Below are 23,712 nucleotides of genomic sequence, written 5' to 3' on the forward strand. Positions count from 1 at the left end.
GGTCACATTTATACATCGTCGTGAATATTAATTATTAGTTACATGTCAGAATTGATAAGATGTACCAACCAGGTGTTTACAAGCAAATCCACCCACTGTAATAAGTATGAGGTCTAGATCTCATCAGTGTAGATCAGCAATACATAAATACATGTAGAACAACTACAAGTTTACATGAGGCAGAGAGAGAGAGAGAGAGGGAGAGAGAGAGAGAGAGAGACAGACAGAGAGGGAGAGAGAGAGAGAGAGACACACACACAGAGAGACAGATACAGATACAGAGAGAGAGATTTGATTTAGATTTTTGAAAACAACTTTATTTGGTACTATTGGTCGACACAACACATTGAAACACCTAATAAGTTATTTTTAAATACATGTTTAGCTATGAATAAATAAATAAAATCACACAAGATAATCAGCATAAACAAGTTCTCGATCTGTCACAGAACATAAAACATCTTGAAAACACCACAGATCATTAAAAGAGTCCAGGTCACCTGCTGCTTTATAAAAAATAAAGTCAACCAATATTCTGGATTTGATCATGTTGACACAGACAGGGACCGACTCAATGTGGACGTCTTGCTCCACCTTCCTCTTCCTGGTTATATACACGGCCATCTTAGCCTGCCCTAAAACAAAGTTTAAAAGCTGGCTTTTGTGTTTTTGTTGGCGAGTGTATTTAAAACCATAAATAAAACCCTGCTTGTTAAAAACCTCTTTAAAACTGGTAAAAAAAACTGAAACAAATCAGACAGACGGTGACACTCATAAAAACAGTGAAAGAGAGTTTCTTTTACATTACAAAATGGGCATTTGTCTTCCACTGAGTTCTTAATTATTGATAAAAAAGCATTCACCGCCATTATGCCGTGGAGCAACCTCCACTGGAGGTCTCCATGTCTCTTGCTCAGTGGAGGTTTGTACAGCGACCTCCACTGAGGTCCGGTTTCTTGGGCTCTGGCAAAATAGCTCCTCCAAGGAGTGTCTTTCCGTCCATTCAGTTTTTTAATGTATAGTGTTTTTACTAGAGCTGTGAAAAATAACGCGTTAACGCGTTATGATTAAATTACAGGATTAATTCGTTTTTTTTTTTTAACGCATTTAACGCATGCGCAGAAGGACCTTCCAATTCCGCCGCCTCTGCACTAGTTGCCGCTCTAACGCCGGGTTCACACCGGACGCGGAAGCGACGCCGAAGCGTGGCGTAAAGGCAGAATAGTCCCGCGACTGCAACCGCAGCTGCATCGACGGACTCGTTTTGGTTTTAAACTCCAAGACAACGAGAGTGAATACAAAGTATGGGATGCATATTTGATCATTTATATCATATAAAATATGTCATCTATATCGTTTAAAATCATTGTGTTTCCTGTCGCGATACGCTCGCGTCAAGCGGAAAAAATAGACTCGACGCCGAAACGATCGCTTCACGGCGCTAGGCAGCCGCGGCACAACGCTACGCTTCCGCGTCCGGTGTGAACCCGGCGTAATGCAGTCAGACGGCAGCTGCCATTCAAACAAACAAACAACATGGATAATTCTGATGAACCTGAGGACCTTCTGGATGGGAAGATCGTGTTCCAAAAAAACAAAGATCGAACATTCAGTAAAACCAAGGTGATATGCACACTCTGCGAGAAGTTATCGTTTCGACGTAGCAATACCCGCCTAACCACCGCAACGCGAAGCATGTGTTGGTCGGCGAGGGGCGTTCAAGTGGAATGCGCCAAACCAGACTCACTCGCAGGACACATTGTGCAAAAGAAGCGGTCAGCTTTACTGTCAGAGAATTTGAACAAGTTAGTTTGCCTCACCAACTGGCTAAAGACCGAGTAGCTAAGAGGGCCTTTAGAGGCATTAGATTGTATCATGGTGTGGTTAATGGTTGTGTGACCAAAAATATAAAAAATGTCAACCATCCTATGGCTAAGAAGCTCAAATAATTTCAGTTTGATTTAAAAAAAAACAGTTTTATTCAACCACACAATGGCTAAGGAGCCCGAATATTGTTTAGGATGAAGATTATATTAATGTTCCATATGGAAAAGCAACGATAACTGCTGAAGAACTGCTGAGTTGCAGCACAAAAGAAAAGTTAAATGTCATAAATCTTGTTTTCACAAAAATATTCCGAGAAAATCGGTTATGTGATTAATCATGATTAATCCATAGAAACCTGTGATTAATTTGATTAAAAATTTTAATCATTTCACAGCTCTAGTTTTTACCATAAGTCAGTATAAAGTCTTCCCGGAAGCTCCCTCCAGGGAGACCGGGCGAGCAGGCTGCAGCAGAGGTCCAGAACAATCCTTAAAATCCAGTGCCAGGAAAGTGGCGGGGAAAGGGTCCTCAGCATTGGGGGAATAGGACCCATCTTTAAAAGAGTCTAAAAGCAAGATGTCCTGATCTGCAAGTCTTGTCCTCCAGTGGCCAAGCACCCTCTCCATTGTTCGTTCTGACCTGATGCCAAGTTTGCTAGCCAGCCCTGTGGGGTCTTCTAATCCAGGATCGGCTAGCTCCACCACCTGGCCCAGCGTAGAGACCCCTCAGCCTGCAGCAGTCGGGAGAGGGTGCCTTGTGCCCAGCGGGGGGGATCTAGAATGGTCCCGTACATGCTCTTGCAGCAGCCAGTGCAGGGAGTCCCCCTGTAGCCTTCGCTCTTTTTTTAAAAGGTTCCAGACTTTAAAAACACTCTTATAAAAACCAGGAAGAGATGGTGAGACTATCTTGTTATTGTCGTATCTTTGAAGCAGCAGTGTCTTGTCGAAGTTGGTGTTTGAAGAGAGGAGACGCGGACCCAGAACTTGCAGCATAACAGAATTTATTAAACAGAAGTTTCACAGGTCAGACGGGCTCCATGGTATGCCCGGAGAAATCACAAAGGCCAGATAGTGAAAATCTGGCTCGCCTCGGCCAGGCAAGACCTTTTTAAAGAGGAGGTGTTGTAAACAAAGCTATAGATCAAATGACGTAGCACATAGGGTCTATGCCTAAATTTGGACATGTTTTTAGTAACTTCAAGTTGAAGTCAACCGCCAAATCTTTGCTCCTCCCTTAGCAGGTCAGATACTTTACGATAGGTCAAAGATCATTCCAAAGAGGGGGACGAATAACTCAAACTCAAAACTTAGGAGGAAGCATGTCATCATTGTATATAAACATGTTAGAATTTACAACAGTAACATGCCATCATTGTATATAACCATGTTAAAGCTGAATATACAACATTATCATTCATTAAAAACAGGCTAAAATCCAGACCCAGGCTGTTAAAATGTTGCAGGATGCACCGGGACAGAGGTCTCCACAGAGCGTCCCTTGGCCCGGTCAGCAATCTCTGTAAGAACTGAAGGCGGAAGGCAGCGCCCCTGCTGGCCAGATGGACCAGGCCCTGCCCCCCCTCCTCTGTAGGAAGGAAAAGGACACTCTGTGGGATCCAGTGCATCCTGCCCCAAAAGAAATCTATTAAAACCCGTTGTACCTCTGCCAGGAGAGAAGGTGGAGGATCGACACAGGCCAGCCGGTGCCACAGGGTAGATGAGACCAGATTGTTTATTATTAAGGTCCGGCCTCTGTATGACATCTTGGGCAACAGCCACTTCCATTTTGTAAGTCTGCCTTTGACATTTTGTAGGACATAATTCCAATTTTTCTTGATGTGGGTCTCATCTCCCAGGAAGACTCCGAGATATTGGAGTCCTCCTTTCTTCCAGGCCAGACCTGCAGGCAGCCTGAGCCGATCCCCCAGCTTCTCTCCAACCATCAGAGCCTCGCTCTTCCCCCAGTTCACCTTTGCAGAAGAGATAAAACCAAAATCATTTACAGTATCAGATAAAAGATCAATGTCTTTTTGTGTGTTCACAAGTATAATTAGATCGTCTGCATACACAGATAATTTAAAAGACACACTACACTGGGGGAAAAACAGATCTTTTAAAACCTTCCTTAGCTTATGGAGCAGAGGCTCGATGGCCAGAGAGTAAAACATCCCAGAGAGAGAGCAGCCCTGCCTCACCCCTCTCTTAATGTTAAAAGGAGCACTCAGCCCACCATTTACTTTAAGAACAATGTCTGTATAGAAAACCCGGATCATGGCTATAAAGCCTGGGTTGAACCCAAAAGCAGCCAGAGTCTGCCATAAGTACTGGTGTTCAACCCGGTCAAAAGCCTTTTCCTGGTCTATGGAAATAAGACCAGTCTCTATTGCCAATGAACTGGAGAGGTCCAAAACATCTGGAATCAAAGTGACATTGTCACTTATGAGCCTGCCGGGCACACAGTAAGTCTGGTCAGGGTGGATGACGGACGCCATCACCTCCCTTAGTCTGAGGGCCAGAGCTTTGGACAGGATTTTGTAATCCGTGCACAACAGAGAGACCGGCCTCCAGTTCTTTAACTCTTGAAGGTCTCCCTTCTTTGGCAGCAGGGTGATGACGGCCCTCCTGCAGCTCAGATGTAGCCTTCCATTCTGTAAACTGTTGTTGACTACCTCGAGCAGATCCTGTCCTAAGATGTCCCAGAAGGACTTAGAGAAATCAGCAGGAAGGCCGTCTATCCCTGGAGCTTTGCCGCTCTGCAGGCTCATGGTGGCTCTGTGCAGCTCTTCCTTCGTAATGTCTGCAGCTAGCTCTGTGTTGCTGTTCCTGCTAACCTGAGGGAGACCATTCAGAAAACTGCTGTGCACATCTGGATTACTTGACCACTCACTCTTAAAGAGGTCTCTATAGAAACCGGTAGCACACTTCCTGATCTCAGACGAGTCTGAGACTTCAGAGCCGCTACCCGTTCGTAAACAGTGAATGGTCTTCCTTTGTCCATTTTTCTGCTCCAACCCAAAGAAGAACTGGGAGGGGGCATCCATCTGTGAGATGTTTGTAACCAGGTGTAAGAAACACTGTTAATTTAGTACCGTAAAAGAAGAGAGACTGTTTGCTTTGATTATCTTATTTGTTTTGAATGCACCGCTCAACTCGCATGGTCCCACGTGGGGTACCTAGTTCTCAGCAGCCAATCAGAAGCTACGCAGGCCTCGCTCAGCCTGTCGGCTCGGAGAGGAAGTGCAGTCGCGTTGCTCTTCCGGTCTTTTCGGATCTCGGCCCGGGAAGCGAGGGCAGCTGTGTGTTAAGGAGAAGAGGAAAACTAGAGAAAAAAACCCAGAGTGAAACCTGTTAAAAAGGAAAAAAGAGTCGGAGCACTTACCCAGTGGAGGTCCGGAGCCAAGTGGCTGAACGAAGGAGAGTTACGTCGGTAAGACGTGTTAATTATCCGATGAAAAGATAGCTTGACGCTTACCGTCGGTGTCCATGCTAATGCTAGCTCTGTGCTTAGCAGGCTAACTGCTTGCCTGTCCTCCGGAGAGCTGCTACGAGGTTCGGCATCGGCGTGCTCCACCTTGATACACAGAGCAACGGTGAGAAATTTGCTCTTTAGCTGCTCTGGTGCTATTTTCCTGTTGTTTTCCGTGTGCTGAAAGAAAGCAGTGGTGATATTTGGGAAAAAAGAGTAATTTGATATGTTGTGAATGTGATGAATATAAAACAATAGTTTATTTTGTATTGTGCAATTTATTGAAGACATTGATGTTATTCCAACTGAGTTTAAAGCAATTAGAGGGTAGTTTTTGGTGCAGATCTCGGACATGAATAGGCCTATAGTGTAAGAGTGAACTAAGCACAATTCTTTAATACCTCTGAGTCTACCTCAAAATGTGTACTGTTATGTTATTTGCACATGGTTCAGATGTTTATAATTAATGGTTTTGTATGTTAATGGTTACTTGCCATAAGTATTATTTAAACTGTTCACATGAACAGGTAAATGTGTGAGCACTTTAATATTTAGTTCTCATGAATGATACACTAAAGATTGAACGTTGTACAACAAAGATAGAGATTTGAGAATTGAATAGAGATGAAGATTTGTCAGAATAAGATGTAATTGTGTGCATCTTTTGACATCTGATATCCCTAATGATGCATCTGAGAATGGATAGTGTTGAATGTATTGTGTGACCCTGTCTACAGGTCAGGTTTTTTAGAGGACTGAGAGTCTGAGGTTCAGGACAACTTCCTGCTGTGAAAGATGGCGAGCCAACTACCCTGATTGAAGATTAGCACCGAGGAGATATTCACGTACACACTCATTCACACAAATAATACACTCACATTACACTACAAGGAACCTTGGAATCAGGTGAACTTTCAACAACTCCTTTTATTTTAAGGGCCCCAACAGACATTTTTGTTTTAAGTGTGCACACTACTTTTTTATTTTTCTTACTGTTTGGTATAATATTTTGCATTTTGTACGAACCAGACAAATTACTTTGTTCACTGTAAAATATAAGAGTGGCTACTCAATTGTTACTCTTGTGTCTGCCTCATTGTTGTTGCTCAGTATAGTGGCTCCTCTCGAATTTGGTCTCTTCTGATTCTGGTCCTGGTCTTATTGTTAGTCCAACTTATATTATACTGTAATTCACTTTTACACTCCTAAAATCGGTTACATGTTCATAAACCGGGACCTGACCAGAGCCCCCTGTGCTGAGACCCCCAGCAGGTTGGCTATAGCCGACTGTTTGGTCTTGAGGGAGTCATATGTTAATATCCATGAGTTTAAAATCAGCTCTGGCTCCGTTCACATTCAAAGTGCTGATTTTAAAATCAAACATGGATATTTGCAGATTTAATAATGTGGTCGGTAAAAGTGGTAAAATTAAAACTCCTGGACAACAGAAGGTGAATACAAAGTATGAGATGCATATTTGATCATTTACATCATATAAATTATGTCGTCAATATCGTTTAAAATAATTTTTCAGTGTGTTTCCTGGCGCGATACATGCAAATTGCAACATCATCTGCATATAGGGATAGATGGTGGTCCACATCTCCCAGGTGAATGGGTTCAAGAGAGCTGTGCTGCCTGATACTAATAGCAAGGGGCTCAATACCAATCGCAGAGAGGAGCGGGCTAAGGGGGCAGCCCTGGCGCGTCCCACGATGTAATGGAAATGGAGCTGACCTTTCTTGATTTGTTAGAATGGAAGAGGAAGGGTGGGCGTATACAATTTTAATCCAGGAGACAAAACGGTCACCAAATCCAAATTCCTCCAATACCCTCCACATATATGCCCACTCTATCTGATCAAACGCTTTCTCCGCATCTGAGCAGAGGACTGCCACTTTCTGATCCTTACTGTAGTTATGGTACATTATGTTCATTAATCTTCTAACATTAAAAAAGGAGAACCTACCATGAATGAAACCAGTTTGGTCTGCATGAATAATGGAGGCGATGTGTTTGTTTAACCTATTTGCCATCAATTTAGTAAAATGTTCATATCAGAGTTCAGCAATGCAATTGGACGATAGGATGAGGTTTCAGTCTCATCTCTCCCTTCTTTTGGAATAAGTGAGATGTTGGCTTCATACAAGGAGTTTGGACATTTTTGAGTTTCAAATGAGTGGTTAAACATCCTGAGCAAGAGTGGAGTCAGCTGTTCAGGGAATTTCTTATATAGTTCGATTCCAAAACCATCTGGGCCAGCACTTTTACCATTGGGAAAGGATTTTATAGCATCCAGAAGCTCTTGAGCAGTAATGTCAGCGTTAAGCGCTTCACATGCCTCGTCATTTAACTTGGGGAGGTTCAGGTTCTCCAGCCACGCAGAGGTGTCCCCTTTAGCTTTGGATGTATATAATTGTTGATAATATTCCCTGAAGCGCTTGTTTATATTGCTTGGGTCAGTGATAATGTCCCCAGATTTTGATTTGATTTTATGTATAGCTCTGCTAGCCTGCAAACCTCTCAGCTGTCGGGCTAGTAGCTTCTGGGGCTTGTCTCCAAGTTCAAATTGTTTATGTTTCAATTTAAACAGTTGGTCCTGTACTTGGGCAGATAGTATATCGTTATATTCATACCTCAGTTTAAGAATATTCTGTAGGGTGACAGAAGAAGCAGAAGATTTATAGTCAGCTTCTAGTTGCGTTAGATCCTTTTCAATTTCTAAAAGGCGCTTCTTCTTTTTTTCCCTCATTGAGTTTTCAAAAGAAATAATGTGTCCTCTAAGCACAGCCTTGAAAGCTTCCCATAAGGTGGAGTCTGTAACCTCTAGATTATCATTTGTTTCCAAAAAATCTGAGATCCTAGCAGAAATGAACTGAGAAAACGAGGAGTCGGAGAGAAGTGAAGGGTGGAAACGCCAACTAAAGCTCTGTTTCTTATGGTTGAGGTCAAGCACCAATGATATCGGAGAGTGATCAGAAATTAGAATATTATGATATGAGGTGGAGATCACATTTGAAATCAAGTTTGAGTCAAGCAAAAAATAGTCGATTCTAGAGAAAGATTTGTGTCTTTGTGAGAAAAAAGAATAATCCCTATGTGTGGGGTGCTGAAGCCTCCATATATCAACTAGATGTGTGGATAACATTAGATGATTCCAGGCTGTGGAGGCAGCAGAAGGCCCCAGGTTTGTTTGGGCTGATCTGTCCAGAAAATCCTCAAGCACACAGTTGAAGTCACCACCTATGATCACATGCGTATCTGAGAGACTGGGCAGTAAATTGAAGACCTTACAGAAAAAATCTGGGTCATCAGAATTGGGACCATATACATTTAAAAGTGTGACATGGTGTGAATGAATGTGGCCCGTCACTACAACATATCTGCCATTTGGGTCACACGTGGTGGAATCATGTCTAAATGGGATAGTTTTGCTAATCAAATAGCCACTCCACCAGCTTTACTGGAGAATGTAGACTGGAATATTTGATTGACCCAGCGGCATCTAAGAAACTTTGCTCTAGTGGACTTCATATGCGTTTCCTGTAGGAATATAATGTCTGCAGGTAAGGACTTCAAATGAGAGAATACTTTTGCCCTTTTAATTGCATGCCCTAATCCACGGACATTCCAGTTAGTAAAAGTAATGCCACCACCTCTTAAAGAAAGACTAGGATGCATATGTAAGTACAGTGATGTGAACATGTAACGCCCTTGAAACACACTGATAACCGCATAAAGGAGAACAACACAAAAAACACACACTTAAGAACTTGCCCCCCCCCCTCCCCCCGCCCCACCTTCCCAAACAAAGTGAGAACACATTCCCTACAAATAGGCTTAAGCCTGAAACATGCTTCTGCGACTGCGTCTGCGTCTTTTCACGCCGCTGTGGCGCAAGACTCGTTGTCATTCATGCTTCCCCAACCGTTGCGCGTCTTACAAAGCAATTCCGCGCCAGAACACTAGGCGGAGTAATGCTTTTTGTCGAAGACGACCTGAGAGACGCCTTCTTTCTTCTTCATCGATTGTTTATTTACATAGCTACTGCGGCTCCTTGTAGCCTTTTTCAGGCGGACAAATACGCCAGTCAGTGACGGGTTATACAAGTGGACATACTTTCGGATCTCTTCTGCCAAACGCTCTTCTATTTGGTCCATATTCATTCTTCTAAATCTCCCGTTGTTTCTGCCTGTATTATGGGGCCTGAAACCGGAAATGCAGCTCCAGAAGAGATGTAGAGCAGACCAATCACAGCCTTGCGGGCTGAGTGAGCTTGCGGAGCTTTGCCGTAAATTTTAGAAAAGTGGGGAGACGCCCGTCAGCACGTAAGGGACCCGGAAGGGCTCTTGCGCTTACGGGCCCGTGAAAACGCAGAAGCATGTTTCAGGCTTTAGAGGCTGCCGGACCATTGGAAAAGATAGTTTAGCTAAGCTAACAAAAGAGCCCTTTGCTCTCTCCAAAATTATTAACATCATTTAAACAACGGTCATGAGAGTGTCCCAACCTGCGTGATTGCAGGAAAACAAACAAAAAAAAGCCACATATCGAAAAATATAGCCATAACCAAATCAAGAAAAAGCTCATGAACTGAGACGCACACACAAAGACACACAACCTGAGGATCTTTAAACGCGTCACATTGTTGATGTGGTGATTTCAGTTTGGCTCCAGGATCCTGTTCAGTGCCGTGATTTCCTCTGAGCGTGAACGGGTTAATTAACGACTTCTGTTAATCGTGTAGAACGAGACAAATTCAAACCAGTCGGGAGCAGAGGGACACACCAGTAGATCACATGGAATCTTCTCTGTGCAGCTCAGATGGTTTGTAACAGGATAACTGTTCACACTGGTCCTAAATATCATATTTCATATTGTTAAGCTGGTTTTCTGAAAACTGTAATAAATCAATACTCCGGTGTCAGAACTGATCCTTATTCAAAATGACTGTCGGCAAAATGGAGGATTTAAAAATCACTATATTAACTGTGGGTTGTGATTTTGGTCTAAACGGGGTACGGGTGTGATTCTAGTTCTCTTCTGATAAAACTTCAAAATGAAGCCGATTGTTTTTCACATGTTCTCTTGGCGTTTGGAGAAGGTGTCAGGATCCGGATCAGTTGATCTCAACACGGGAAGAAGCTGAAACTCAGGTTTCTAAACGAGTCTCAGGTTTAAAGCTCGACACACGGAGCTGCGTCCTCACCCAGCCAGATCTTCTCTCCGGAGTCGTTGGGCAGCAGGAAGACGAGGAGAGCGAGGGTGGAGATGAGGACCTCCTCCTCCTCATCACCAGGGTGAAGGTCACGTCAGGGTTCGGCTCCTTGCAGCAGTCGTAGAAACGCTCGTTCCTGAGGCCGGGAACCTCTGGAAGACAAACTCCACAGTCACAGTTTCTCATCACATCAGGTTTTCAAACTGTTGGTTAAACAGGAGCGAAGCCATCACACCTGAAATGAGTCAGAAGGTGTGAAACACGTCTCTCAGATGTTCCTGCTGCAGAAGAACTGAGGCTAATGAAGCTGCTCAGGTTTCATCAGCAGGACAATCATCTGTTTCTATAACGTATCAGCCAGAGACGGATTAAATCCCCAGACAGGATAATAACCACAACCTATTATATCATTAATCCTCCCGTCTGTGACCTTTGACCTCTCACCTCTGTAATCCTGCTACAGTGAGTAGAATAAAACCAAATTTTAAATGTGTTTTTAAACATTTACTTATCAGCGTGATGTAAATAATTAGTAAAGACCAGGACTGAACTGTTCATTAATCAGTATTAACTCATTAATTAATTAAAATGCAAACGCTGCCGTCGTCCTTCTGCTTAATCCGGATCAATTGATTATTGTTGTTTTCATGATCCTGATTCTCCATGAAATGACATCACAGGAAGTAAAGTCCCAGCGTAGACACAGGAACATTCACAGCAGAGGTCAGAGGGTGAAGGTCTGCAGGAGCTTCAACAGCTCCAGGCTCCACCGTCCTGAACAGCTCCTCAGAGGAGAGGAGGCTGCTGCAGACGTTCATCACCTTTCACTGTGATCTCCACGTTCTCACCTGTTTTTGTCCTCGTAGTGAACTTTACCTCATATTTCAACAACTTCACTCAGAGTGTTAGAAACCTTAAAATCCTTCAGTGTAAGTAAAGTGAAAACGTGTCCTGTTTGAAGAGCAGCACGGTGACTCTTACCCTCGAGGTCCCACTCTCTGTTGGAGATGTATCCGGTGACTCGGCCTCGATCATCTGCAGGTCCAGAGACCAGCCGCCGAACGTCCACCAGCCGAACTTCAGGTCGCTGCACGTCGAAGGGAAACCAGCGCACGTCCATGTAGCTGCTGCTCCTAAAGATTCCTGAGAGAAAGACGGAGGTGGAGGAAGAGTCAGAAAGAAAAAGAGATGATATATATCATATGTTCATGTTTGTCACAAATCTCAAAAGGATTCTTAATAAAAGGTTTTTACACAAAAAGACCAACATTAACTATAAGCAGAAGATTTAACATATCAATCATCATACGTGTGTTGAGATCAGATCCAGGAACTGTTCACATCACAAACAGATGAAAACAGAACCTCTCTGCTGGAGGTGATAATTCAAGGTTCCACTTTATGATTGACAGATGCTGACGTCTTCTCCATGTTAATTGTTATGTCCATTCTATTTAAAGTTCTTCTCTCTTCTCATCCAGTCCAGAGAACATATGTTTTTTTTTTCTTTTCTTTCTCACTTTGCATTTTAAGTTCCACAGTTTCCACAGTGAAGTATTTTAAAGATGTTTCTTCTGTAAAACAGCAGGAAGCCATGTGGTCGCCCTCAATCCAATCAGTGAGCTCCATTAACTGCACCAGATCAAATCCAATCTGTTCCCAAACCAGCCAGAACCGGACTGAAGACAAGAGTTTAATGATCCTGAGGAGAAAACAGAGCAAAGAACTTCAGGTAGAAACAATGAACAGATAAACACATGGAGTTCTGTTCTATATATTTTCAATATATTCAATGAAAGGGACATTTTATTTTAATATTCCATTTAAAGTCACACAGCACAAAGTGAAGACAAATCCTCCACGTTGAGTCAGAGAGGAGAACAACAGGAGGATTTAGATTTGTTCCACGTTGAAGAAAACGTTCATATAATGAGAATAAACCCCGGGAGGAGAAGTGGTTCTGTCTGGAGCTCTTCTCCTTCTGGACCGAAGATCTTTCACCATCTCATCTCAAACTGCTTCTACTAAACATAAATATCATCTTCATCTGAACTTCAGAGACTTTTCCCACAAATCCTCTCGAACCTGAAACCCGAGCAGAGGTTGAGGAATGTGCATCAACTGGATGTGATGGTGAATGAATGAAATCCACTGATAAATAATCCATAATAAATGTATTGATCTGCTGTCAGGCTGTTTATATTGAGACATATTGATCAGATGTAGAATTTCATTACGATCACAAACTTTTCCTTATTAGTGGGTTAGGGTTTGTATGAAAAGTCCTCGGGTCAGTTTTCTATTAAATATGGTAAAATGTTTATTAAACAGTTTCCTCAGAGACTTAAAGATGCTCTGCTCTTCATCGACTCTTCTTCATTCTGTAAATGTCTCATTCACTTTTCTTCTGCTGGTTTCCATTATGTCAAACTGGTGATTTTGTTCTTTTACCTGCACCAAGGACGAGATGTTTCCACCAGTTTGTTTGAAGAGGAAAGAAAAGCTGAGTCATGATTCCAGTGAAGTCGGTGGAAGGATGTTTATTGAGCATTAAAGCAGAGACAAGTAGAAACAGAACTTTTCTCTCTGAGATGTTTTTCTTCTCGTTACATCTGGTTTGTCACAGAGGAAATGATCCATGTGTTTGACTCCTAGACTGAATATAAAGGCTTTGACTGGGATGTGCTGCTGTTATACTGCAGCGCCACCTGTGGGTCAAAAGTAGAAAAGCCACCACCGCTCTGCACCTGATGCAGAAATGAAAACGTCCCATTTTTAAGTCCAGAGTTTTGATCTTTTGTGTCAAAGACAAAACTCTGATTTTAAACTCAAAGTGATTTCAATGTGTTGAACTTTGTGTTGAACTAAATCAATTTGTGACGTGAATCCAGGAACTTTAAGATCATAAACAAACATATACACAGAATGTGGTTCTACACACATGGAGACACACTGAGGGACAAAGGTGGACAATAATAAAGACAAACTTAAACACACTGTATGTGACTCTTTATAGAGGGTTTATATATTCTGCTTGTGTTGTGTCATTTCAATAAACACATTCTTCATGTAAATAAACACAATCGGGGCAGGAGGGTTGCTGGTTTGAATCCGGTTCAGATGGGGTCTTCCTGTGTGGAGTCTGCATGTTCTCCCCGTGTTTTCTCCAGGTGCTCCGGCTTCATCTCACAAACACATGCAGATTAGGGGTTGTGTAGATTGGAGACTACACACAAGCTGCTGCTGCTTCAGCCTCTGGATCCTCAGGACACAGCTCAGCCTCCGTCCACACACACTGTCCTCTTCACACTGTCCTCTTCACACACAGCTCCACGAAGATCACCTCCACCTCCACCTGTTGAGAGAAGAAGACATCAGTGTCACAGAGACTCACTTCATCAGCTGTGAGTCAGTGATGCAGCTCATCCAGTAGAAAGAGCAGCAGGGACTTCAGTCCTGTTCAGAGGTGGAGCAGCTTCCTCTCTGCTTCATGTTCACGTGTTGGAATGAACACGCTAAGAGCTCAGTGTGTGTCCTCTGCATGTCAAAGTGCAGAGTGGACACCTGAGAGGTGGATTTACTGCTGTTACAGGTGAAGCCATGTTTCACTGTGTGTTGATGAACATCTGCTTCTGACAAACTGGGACCAGAGGAGACAGATGGACCTCAGCAGAGGTTCTGCTCTGTATAAAGAGCTCCTGGTTACCATGTGATGAGGAGAGGCTTCAGTCCCACTGATCTCAGAGCTGTGACAAAGATCCACCTGATCAGTTCTTCACTGATGAAGTGAGAGGACAAACTGTCTCAGATCAGATGAAGACGACACCGTCTCTGTCCCTCGTGTGAGGCTGTCAGCTGTGGTCCAGCTTGTGTAAGTTACAGCGCCCCCTGGTGGCATCTGGTCAAAATATATTACGTGACCACGACATAATAACGTGTGAACGAGATAAATAACTCGAGGCCACGAGATCTGAATCTGTTGTTTACTAACAAGACGAGTGGAAGACAAGAAGACACACACTGTCTCACTGTCTCTGAGGACACACACTGTCTCACTGACTCTGAGGACACTCACTGTCTCTGAGGACACACACTGTCTCACTGTCTCTGAGGACACACACTGTCTCACTGACTCTGAGGACACACACTGTCTCACTGTCTCTGAGGACACACACTGACTCTAAAGACACACACTGTCTCACTGTCTCTGAGGACACACACTGTCTCACTGACTCTGAGGACACACACTGTCTCACTGTCTCTGAGGACACACACTGTCTCTAAAGACACACACTGTCTCACTGTCTCTGAGGACACACACTGTCTCACTGACTCTGAGGACACACACTGTCTCACTGTCTCTGAGGACACACACTGTCTCTAAAGACACACACTGTCTCACTGTCTCTGAGGACACACACTGTCTCTAAAGACAAACACTGTCTCACTGTCTCTGAGGACACACACTATCTCACTGTCTCTGAGGACACACACTGTCTCACTGACTGTGAGGACACACACTGTCTTACTGTCCCTGAGGACACACACTGTCTCTGAGGACACACACATGGACCTGTCTCCAGGAAGCTGAGGTCCTCTGGTGTTTTGGGGACAGGATGAGTCTGGAGACATTGAGATGTTCTGGGTGAGTTAGAGATCAACTGAACCAACCAGACGTTGATTTAAACTTCCCTTATCCGTCCCTTTAAGGAGAGTGTGCACCACACAACAGTGTAGAGTCACTGTGGTCAGTGGGCGGAGCTTCTATACGGGTTGATCTCCAACTTAACCTGGAGCAGGTTAGCTGTCATCAGAAGTTACCATGGTGATTGACCTGGTTAAGAAGTGGACGAGCTTCGTAGAACTGAAAAAACTAAACTGAAGTGAACCTGATAACCACAAATCCTGCTTGGTAGCACAGACCCTGGATCTGTGATACTGACTGTGTTTAGTAACATACTGATGAAAGCAGCGTGGACTGACTCCAACTATCTACTGACCTCAGAGTCTCCAGTCGACAGGTTGGACTCTGCTGTAGATCAAGAAGCTCCTTCACTCCTGAGATCTTCAGGTTGTTGTTCCTCAGATTCAGTTCTCTCAGATGAGAGGGGTTTGACCTCAGAGCTGAAGCCAGAGAAGAACAGCTGATCTCTGACAGACTGCAGAGCCTCAACCTGGATAAAGAATAAAACTTAACTGTAAATTAAACTGAGTTCATGTGTGAAAATAACAGACACATATTCATGTCAGCACAGACTCATAACATGGAAGATAAATATTAAATCAGACATGTTGGACTAAACACGAGTCCTGATTCAGTACAAATAGATTATTTGGACCCGGTCTCTGTCCTGCAGATCAGTTTAGGAAATCCAGAACTAAACTCGGTGTTTTAACAAGTAGCTGAATATTTAAAATGTCACAGATTAATGAATGAATGGATTCAAGTTATGTATGAAGAGGAATTATGTTAAATTAGAATGAAATGAGACAAATTGTGTATAAATGCAGTTTTATAGATATGAGATCTACAAAAGTGAGTCAGTGAACTGACCTCAGAGTCTCCAGTCGACAGGTTGGACTCTGTAGAAAACCACACAGCTCCTTCACTCCTGAGTCCTTCAGGTTGTTGTCACTCAGATCCAGTTCTCTCAGATGAGAGGGGTTTGACCTCAGAGCTGAAGCCAGAGAAGAACAGCTGATCTCTGTCAGACTGCAGTTCCACAACCTGAATAAAGAAATATGAATATTAGAATGTGTCCTCCTGTTGTTGTGGATCGTCATCATGTCAACACAGACTCTCAACATGCTGCTGACCTCAGTCCAGTCTGTGACCTGAAGATAAATATCAGATCAGACATGTTGGACCATTGTTTCATTCATCAGCTTCTTCTCTGTGTGTTGGTCACTGAGCAGGTTTGTGTAATTAAACACTGTTTAAAGAAGGGATGGCTCCTGATGTCACTTCCTGTTTGTTTCTATAATTATCAACTGTCCAACGTGTTTCAATAAGAATGTGTCTTATTTTGAAAACCTGAGGAGGACGAGTGCTCGGCCTCAGTCCACATGTTATTTACTGACACTTTCTTAGTGATCAGGAGCAGGTGAGTGCAGGTGAATGGAGTTGATGAGGTGGACGTGACTGACAGGCTGGGTGAGGGACAGATGACTGAGGGACAGTGAGCAGAGCAGGACTGAGACAATTTAAATAAATAATGACCCAATAAGAAAGAAAGTCTGAAAAGTGAAGAAGGATTTAAGGACCTCAGAGTCTCTAGTCGACAGTTTGGACTCTCCAGTCCAGAACACAGCAGCTTCACTCCTGAATCCTGCAGCTCGTTGAAGCTCAGATCCAGTTCTCTCAGATGTGAGGGGTCTGACTTCAGAGCTGAGGCCACGACTTCACAGTGAGTCTCTGAGAGTTCAAAACCAATGAGTCTGTAATTAAAGAAAATATCAAATCTGTGAGAATTAAATCAGAAAACATAACATTCATACAAAACGTGATCATGTGACCCTCACCCTGGTAAATCCCCTCTTTGTTAAAAACTCCTCAAGAGAATCCTTTCAGATTTGTTTCAAGCGTTCATTCAGACTAACAGAGGAACTCATTAGATTCAGGTGGTCAGAGATCAAAGGTCAAGGTCACAGAACATGTTCATGGCCTCTTGAACATGATGTCTCAAGTCTGTCTTCAGGGGATTTCTTCACATTTTGACTCAAAGAGAAACTGATTAGATTTCAGTGGTCAAAGGTCAAAGGTCATAGTGACCTCATATTGGAACCTGGAGGGACGGACACTGCACTGGTTGGTGGTGGAGGACAAACACAGAGTGGGAACTCTGGTTTGACAAGAAAGAAGAATAAACTATATTTCTGCTTCTTCAGTTTCAAGGAACCGTCAGTGATTCTCATCCAAACACTGATTCAGTGATCGTCTCCTCACTCTGTGCTGTTTGATCATATAGACATAGATACAGATATCTATGTCTATACACACAGTATATACAATAACCCTCCTTGGACCCCACATGGTCGTTTGTCTGAACCCTCAAACTCCAGCACAGTGATCACATTGGATTTCACTCTACACATCTGATCTAGTTGTTCTCATATGTACATGAGAACAATGAGACTGTATATGTATATAATAAGAATAATGACTTCATCACACACACACACACAGTCACACACACACACACACACACACACAGTCACACACACACACACACACACACACACACACACACACACACACACACAGACACAGACACACACACACACACACACACACACACAGACACACACACACACACACACACAGACACAGACACACACACACACACACACACACACACACACACACACACACACACACACAGACACAGACACACACACACACACACACACACACACAGACACACACACACACACACACACACACAGATACACACACACACACTCTGATTGAACATGTTATTGATCATGTCTGGACTCACTGAGCCTTCCTGCAGTTCCTCACAGCTGGGATCAGTCTCCGTCGACCCTGGTCTGATGTGTTGAACTTCTCCAGGCTCAACTCATCCAGAACCTCCTCTGACATCTGCAGCATGTAGGCCAGAGCTGAGCAGTGGATCTCAGAGAGTTTCTCCTCTGATCTGTTCTCTGACGTCAGGAACTGTTTCATCTGCTGATGAACTGAGTGGTCGTTCATCTCAGTCAGACAGTGGAAGATGTTGATGCTTCTGTCAGGAGAAATGTCATCACTCTTCATCTCCTTCAGGTTGTTGATGACTCTCTGGATGATCTCTGTCTGACCCAGCAGGCCTCTTAAGACTCTCTGGATGATCTTTGGATTGTTCCCTGTCCGACCCAGCAGGCCTCCTAGGACTCTCTGGTTGGACTCCAGACTGAGGCCGTGAAGGAAGCGAACAAACAGGTCCAGATGACCATTTGTACTGGTGAGGGATTTCTCCATGGTTCTCTTCAGGAGGTCATCCAGGGAGAAGGTGTCTGTGTTCCCATTTGTTCCCAAGAAGTTGTTGAGTTCTTCTGTGTTCCTCTTGGTGTAACAGTGGAACATGTAGACTGCAGCCAGAAACTCCTGAACGCTCAGATGAACAAAGCAGTAGACTGATTTCTGAAAGATCACAAACTCTCTTCTGAAGATCTCAGTACAAACTCCTGAGTACACCGAGGCCTCTGTGACATTAAGACCACACCGCTCCAGGTCTTCTTGGTAGAACATGATGTTTCCTTCCTCCAGATGTTTAAGTGCCAGCCTCCCCAGCTTCAGGAGAACGTCCCTGTCAGCCCTCTTCTTACCGTACTTGTTGTTCTTCCTCTTTGTCTGAACCAGCAGGAAGTGTGAGTACAGGTCAGTCAGGGTCTTGGGCAGCTCTCCTCTCTGGTCTGTGGTCAACATGTGCTCCAGAACTGTAGCACTGATCCAGCAGAAGACTGGGATTTGACACATGATGTGGAGGCTCCTGGACGTCTTGATGTGTGAGATGATTCTGCTGCACAGCTCTTCATCACTGAATCTCCTCCTGAAGTACTCCTCCTTCTGGGCGTCAGTGAAGCCTCGTACTTCTGTGACCCTGTCAACACATGCAGGAGGGATCTGATTGGCCGCCGCAGGTCTGGAGGTTATCCAGACGAGAGCCGAGGGAAGCAGATTCCCCCGGATGAGGTTTGTCAGCAGCACGTTGACTGATGACCTCTGTGTGACCTCAGACACAAGCTCCCTGTGGTTGAAGTCCAGAGAAGGTCTGCTTTCATCCAGGCCGTCAAAGATGAACAAAGGTTTACAGACAGCGAGCGTCTCTGCCGTGAGCTTCTGTAACGCTGGATGGAAAACATGGAGCAGCGTGAGAAGACTGTGCTGCTGGTCCTTCACCAGGTTCAGCTCCCTGAACGAAAGCACAGCCAGCAGACCCACATCCTGGTTCTCTAAACCCTCTGCCCAGTCCAGAGTGAACTTCTGCACCGAGAAGGTTTTTCCAACGCCAGCGACGCCGTTGGTCAGGACGACTCTGATGCTGCTCTGCTGGTCAGTGGAGGCTTTAAAGATGTCGTGGACCTTGATGGGAGTGTCCTGGAGGATCTTCTTCTTGGAAGCCGTCTCAAGCTGCCTCACCTCATGTTGAGTATTAACCTCTTCACTCTGTCCCTCTGTGATGTAGAGCTCAGTGAAGATCCTGTTGAGGAGGGTTCTACTTCCTGTTTCATCACTTCCTTCAGTCACATGTTCACATCTCCTCCTCACACTGAGCTTATGTTCATCTGAAACCTCCTGCAGACCACGATCTGCTGAAAGACAAGAAACAATGTGAGAGACAGAGAATCTGAGAATCTGCTGATTGTTTTCATCAGATACAGAAAAACTACAGAAAATAAAAGCTTTTTAACTTTGTGCTTTTCTAACGATGTTAAATGTTGATGCTGTATGAAGGAACAAAATAAAACAACATGTGCTGTTGTCAGAAGTGAAGACATCAGCAGACACATGTACAGTGCTGCTCTGACCGGCTGTCTGACCTCCAGCTCCTGTTCTGGATCTTTGTCCACACTGGGGACAGGAGGAGTCTCCTGAAGAACCAGACTGGTCCCAGTATGAGGTGATGCACTGTCTGCAGAACCAGTGTCCACAGCTGGTGGAGACTGGATCCTTCAGGACGTCCTGACATGAAGCACAGCAGGACGACTGCTCCTCCTCAGAAACATGACTCCTCTTCCTCTCCCTGTGAAGACATGTCCTGATAACTCACATGTCACAGTCACAGGTTGTCATCACTTCTGTCAAGGAGGTTTTGTTTTCACCCAGTATGTTTGTGTGTTGGTTCGTTAGTGGGATTATAAAAAACAACAAATTACCAGTAAACTTGGTGGAAGGTTGTGGTCTGTGAACCAGATCGGGGGGGGGGGGGGGGGGGGTGGTCCTCTGTCACAGACATGTTCAGAGGACTGATGTTTACCAGTGTGTGGAATTTGGTGCAGATCCAAATCCAAATGAGTCTCTAGTGGATTTCAAAGTGGTTTCATAAGGAGCGTGTTGGTTCTTGGTGGAGGTCTGAGCTCTTTGAGTGATTCTGAGAGATTAGTCACCAACTTCAATGAAGCTGTGTCCTAATGCAGGGGCCACACTAGAGGAAACTAGATCCTCTTCAGAGCAGGTCCCAGTAGAAACAGTCTCTTACTCTGTGTGTGAGGGTCCAGGTTCATTACTGAGGTTTGGAGGAGGTTCTTTGGACCAGTCACTCTTCAGAGACAGACAGCTGGACCCTGGAGACTCTGCTCTCAGTCTGTGGTCCTGACCTCTGCAAACACAAACATGTTTTTATTCAGAACACATCATTCACTGGTTCATTCTGTGAGGATTCAGTTTGGAGCTTCACATGTTTGTAGCAGGTCTCTTACTTTGTGGTTGAGGGTCCAACTTGCTCTGAAGTGTCCTCGTCCATGTTGCACCGGCTGCGGCTCAGTTGTGGTTCAGGCCACGCTGCTCTTCTAGATATTCAAGGTCTGGTCTATTTCCTCTGGTTCTGCGCTCAGTTTACAGCAGAACACAGTGAAATGATCTTTCACACCAGTTTCAATGTTTATCTGTTGAAAACGTCACAAACACAAATATTTGCAACACTTCCTGTAGCCTACTCATTTCAAAATAAAGGCACTGCAGAGTTTCTGCCGACTGAATCAATTCATTTTTTATTAATGTTTTATTGTGAAATAGATGCAGGGCTTCATAGTTTGTAGTACTGGTATTTATTTAAGTACACAGGACTTCTTAAATAGAAGGAAACACAGTGATCACATCAGAAACCTCAGGAAGGACAAGAGTCTCTCTCTCTCTCTCTGTCTCTCTCTCTCTCTCTCTCACTCTCTCTCTCTCTCTCTCTCTCTCTCTCTCTCTCTCTCTCTCTCTCTCTCTCTCTCTCTCTTGAGTATTTCCTGATCTACACTCAAACCAATCAACTACATTAAAGTTAATTAATACAAGCTTGTAAAAGTTAATGTGACCTTCAACCCCCGGCCACTAAGAGAAGAAACTCAACATCTAGAATCATGTTCACGTCATAAAGGCTGGAAATGAATTACAGAACTTTATAGACAGTAACACTGAGAGCACATCAGTCACAGTTTGAAGCAGCCTCTGTATCTCCACTCAGTTCTATGGCTTTGTGCCCAAATGAAGGTGAAACACAAGCAACAACTTTATATTCACTTTAAAACTCACACAAAACCAGTTTGAAGTTATGTGTGTGTGTGTGTGTGTGTGTGCGTGTGTGTGTGTGTGTGTGTGTGTGTGTGTGTGTGTGTGTGTGTGTGTGTACTCACACCTCAGCCAGTGAGTCCAGAGCTTTACTGGGATCGACAGTGAAGACTCTGGACTGGTTGGTGACCACTGCTGTAACGTATGATTGTGAAAACACGTTGTGTTATTAAACACTTGATGAACAGATGAAGATAAAAAGTGAAACTCTGAGTTAACTCTGTTAATTAGTCCTTTGAAGGCTCTTTGATCCAGACCTGCTGTTCACATCTGTCTCTGGGATCCGATCACATGACGTCTGTCACCAGGTGTGAACTGACAAACTTAGAGTCATGTGATCAGCAGACGGATGTTAACAGCAGGTGTGAGAGTGACACAGTGAAACTTTCAGAAAGTTGTGTTCACACTCACCTGCTCACTTTCCTTCCTTCTGCTAGTCCAGGTGAAAATGGAGTCTGACCGCTCCCTGTTCTCATGCTCCTCCTCCCTGTTCAACCAGTTCACTCTTGATTCCACCCAGTTCAAAGTCCAGTTCATACCCATGAAGATGAACTGGTTCACAGTTCATGTTTTATTGTGATGTTATGATGTAGATAACAAACTTAGGATCATGTATTTAGTTAATAATGGACGGTGTGGGATCATGAATCCAGATCTTCACTTTCACACTGAGTCCTGACTGGGAGCGTCTCCAACAGGAGTCAGTCTCATCTGTCAATCATCACCTCTACACTTGTTTTCATCAATAACTGATTCAAACCAAACTGATCAGAAACTTGAACAAACGACTGAAACATCTTTACAAACATTTATTTAACTTCTACTCAGATTTAGTTTCTTTTGTTTTTGTTTAGCCCGTGTCCCATCTGCTAACATGGAGGAGGTGGGGTGTATGACCTATCCTGCAGTCTGCCACCAGGGGGCGACTGGCCTCAGTCCTGGGAGTCCTCATGTCATCCATCTTTAATCACTTTTGATTTACACACAGTTCGAATGCTTCGTGGTTTTGAGACACAGATTTTATTCAACTGCTCAAATCAGAAGAACAAATTAACACCAGAGACGTTTTGTGCTGAAACAAGTGAGTTTGGATTTTAACTCTTTTCACAATAAACCTGTTTTCCATTCAAACACAAACATCTGAGCAGGAACATCCACTGCTATGGTTTGAAACACGTCTCACACAAATCTGTTTGAACATATCCTCGTTTTTATTTATCAGATCAGTGTAAAAGTCTAAAATAATTACTGGACTAAGACGACGGGCTCGTGTTCAGGCTCAGTTAGAAACAACATGTGTCATGTGACACGTCTGTTAAATCACAGGTCAGAGGTCAGAGAGATTCAGGACGTGGACGCTTCTCTCTCAGTCACATACTTTAATAACATTAGACTTTTATTTTGTAAAAACACGACCTGTGAGAAAGTGTCTACGTGTGTTCACAGTCAGTAGATCAGATGAAGGTGAGGTGAACACACAGCTACTGGGTTAACGGTTAACACACTCCATCTCGGGCACACAGCGCCCCCTGGCTGTTTACTGACCAGAGCAACTTGTGTAGAAGACCAAAGTGCAAAATGCAAAACACACAACAAAAGGCACTCGCAACATATATTAAAGTCTAATATGGTGAATCAGTTAATAAACAATATTAAATATACATTTCCCCAGTAAAGGCCTTTTCACACCAAGTCACTTTACACATATTGTTCCAGTAGCTTCATCCTGAGCCAGTTAAAACTGGACTGAGCCCCTGATGACATCATCCCCAGGAGTCACATGACGCACAGGATCGGACACTTTAGATTCTGAGGACGGTTCATTCCTCCATAGGTTCAGATCCTTGTTCTGGATTATTGAACCAGGTTCTAGGAGATAAGACGATGAAAATACTTTTTAAATCAGTGATTGGACGCGTCGGGATTTTCT

The 23,712-nt window shown here is 43.9% G+C and overlaps 2 protein-coding genes and 1 long non-coding RNA gene across 3 annotated transcripts in view; 1 reads left to right on the forward strand and 2 right to left on the reverse strand.

Annotated features, from left to right (window-relative positions):
* Positions 1-23,712, reverse strand: part of LOC128444271 (NACHT, LRR and PYD domains-containing protein 12-like) — a 330,858-nt gene that overhangs the window by 165,705 nt on the left and 141,441 nt on the right. Inside the window, exon 13 of the mRNA XM_053426645.1 lies at positions 16,062-16,235. Within this exon, the coding sequence (XP_053282620.1) occupies positions 16,062-16,235 (174 nt within the window). The remainder of the gene's footprint in view (positions 1-16,061; positions 16,236-23,712) is intronic.
* LOC128444274 (NLR family CARD domain-containing protein 3-like) overlaps positions 1-23,712 on the reverse strand; it is a 146,184-nt gene that overhangs the window by 45,657 nt on the left and 76,815 nt on the right. The gene's annotated exons all lie outside the window — the stretch shown is intronic.
* On the forward strand, positions 5,106-6,371 carry LOC128444318 (uncharacterized). The gene is made up of 3 exons (XR_008339141.1): positions 5,106-5,253; positions 5,338-5,416; positions 6,030-6,371. It is a non-coding gene; the product is annotated as an uncharacterized LOC128444318 (long non-coding RNA).

The sequence above is a fragment of the Pleuronectes platessa genome, chromosome 7 (genome assembly GCF_947347685.1).
Source record: "Pleuronectes platessa chromosome 7, fPlePla1.1, whole genome shotgun sequence".
In the NCBI taxonomy this organism is placed as follows: domain Eukaryota; kingdom Metazoa; phylum Chordata; class Actinopteri; order Pleuronectiformes; family Pleuronectidae; genus Pleuronectes; species Pleuronectes platessa.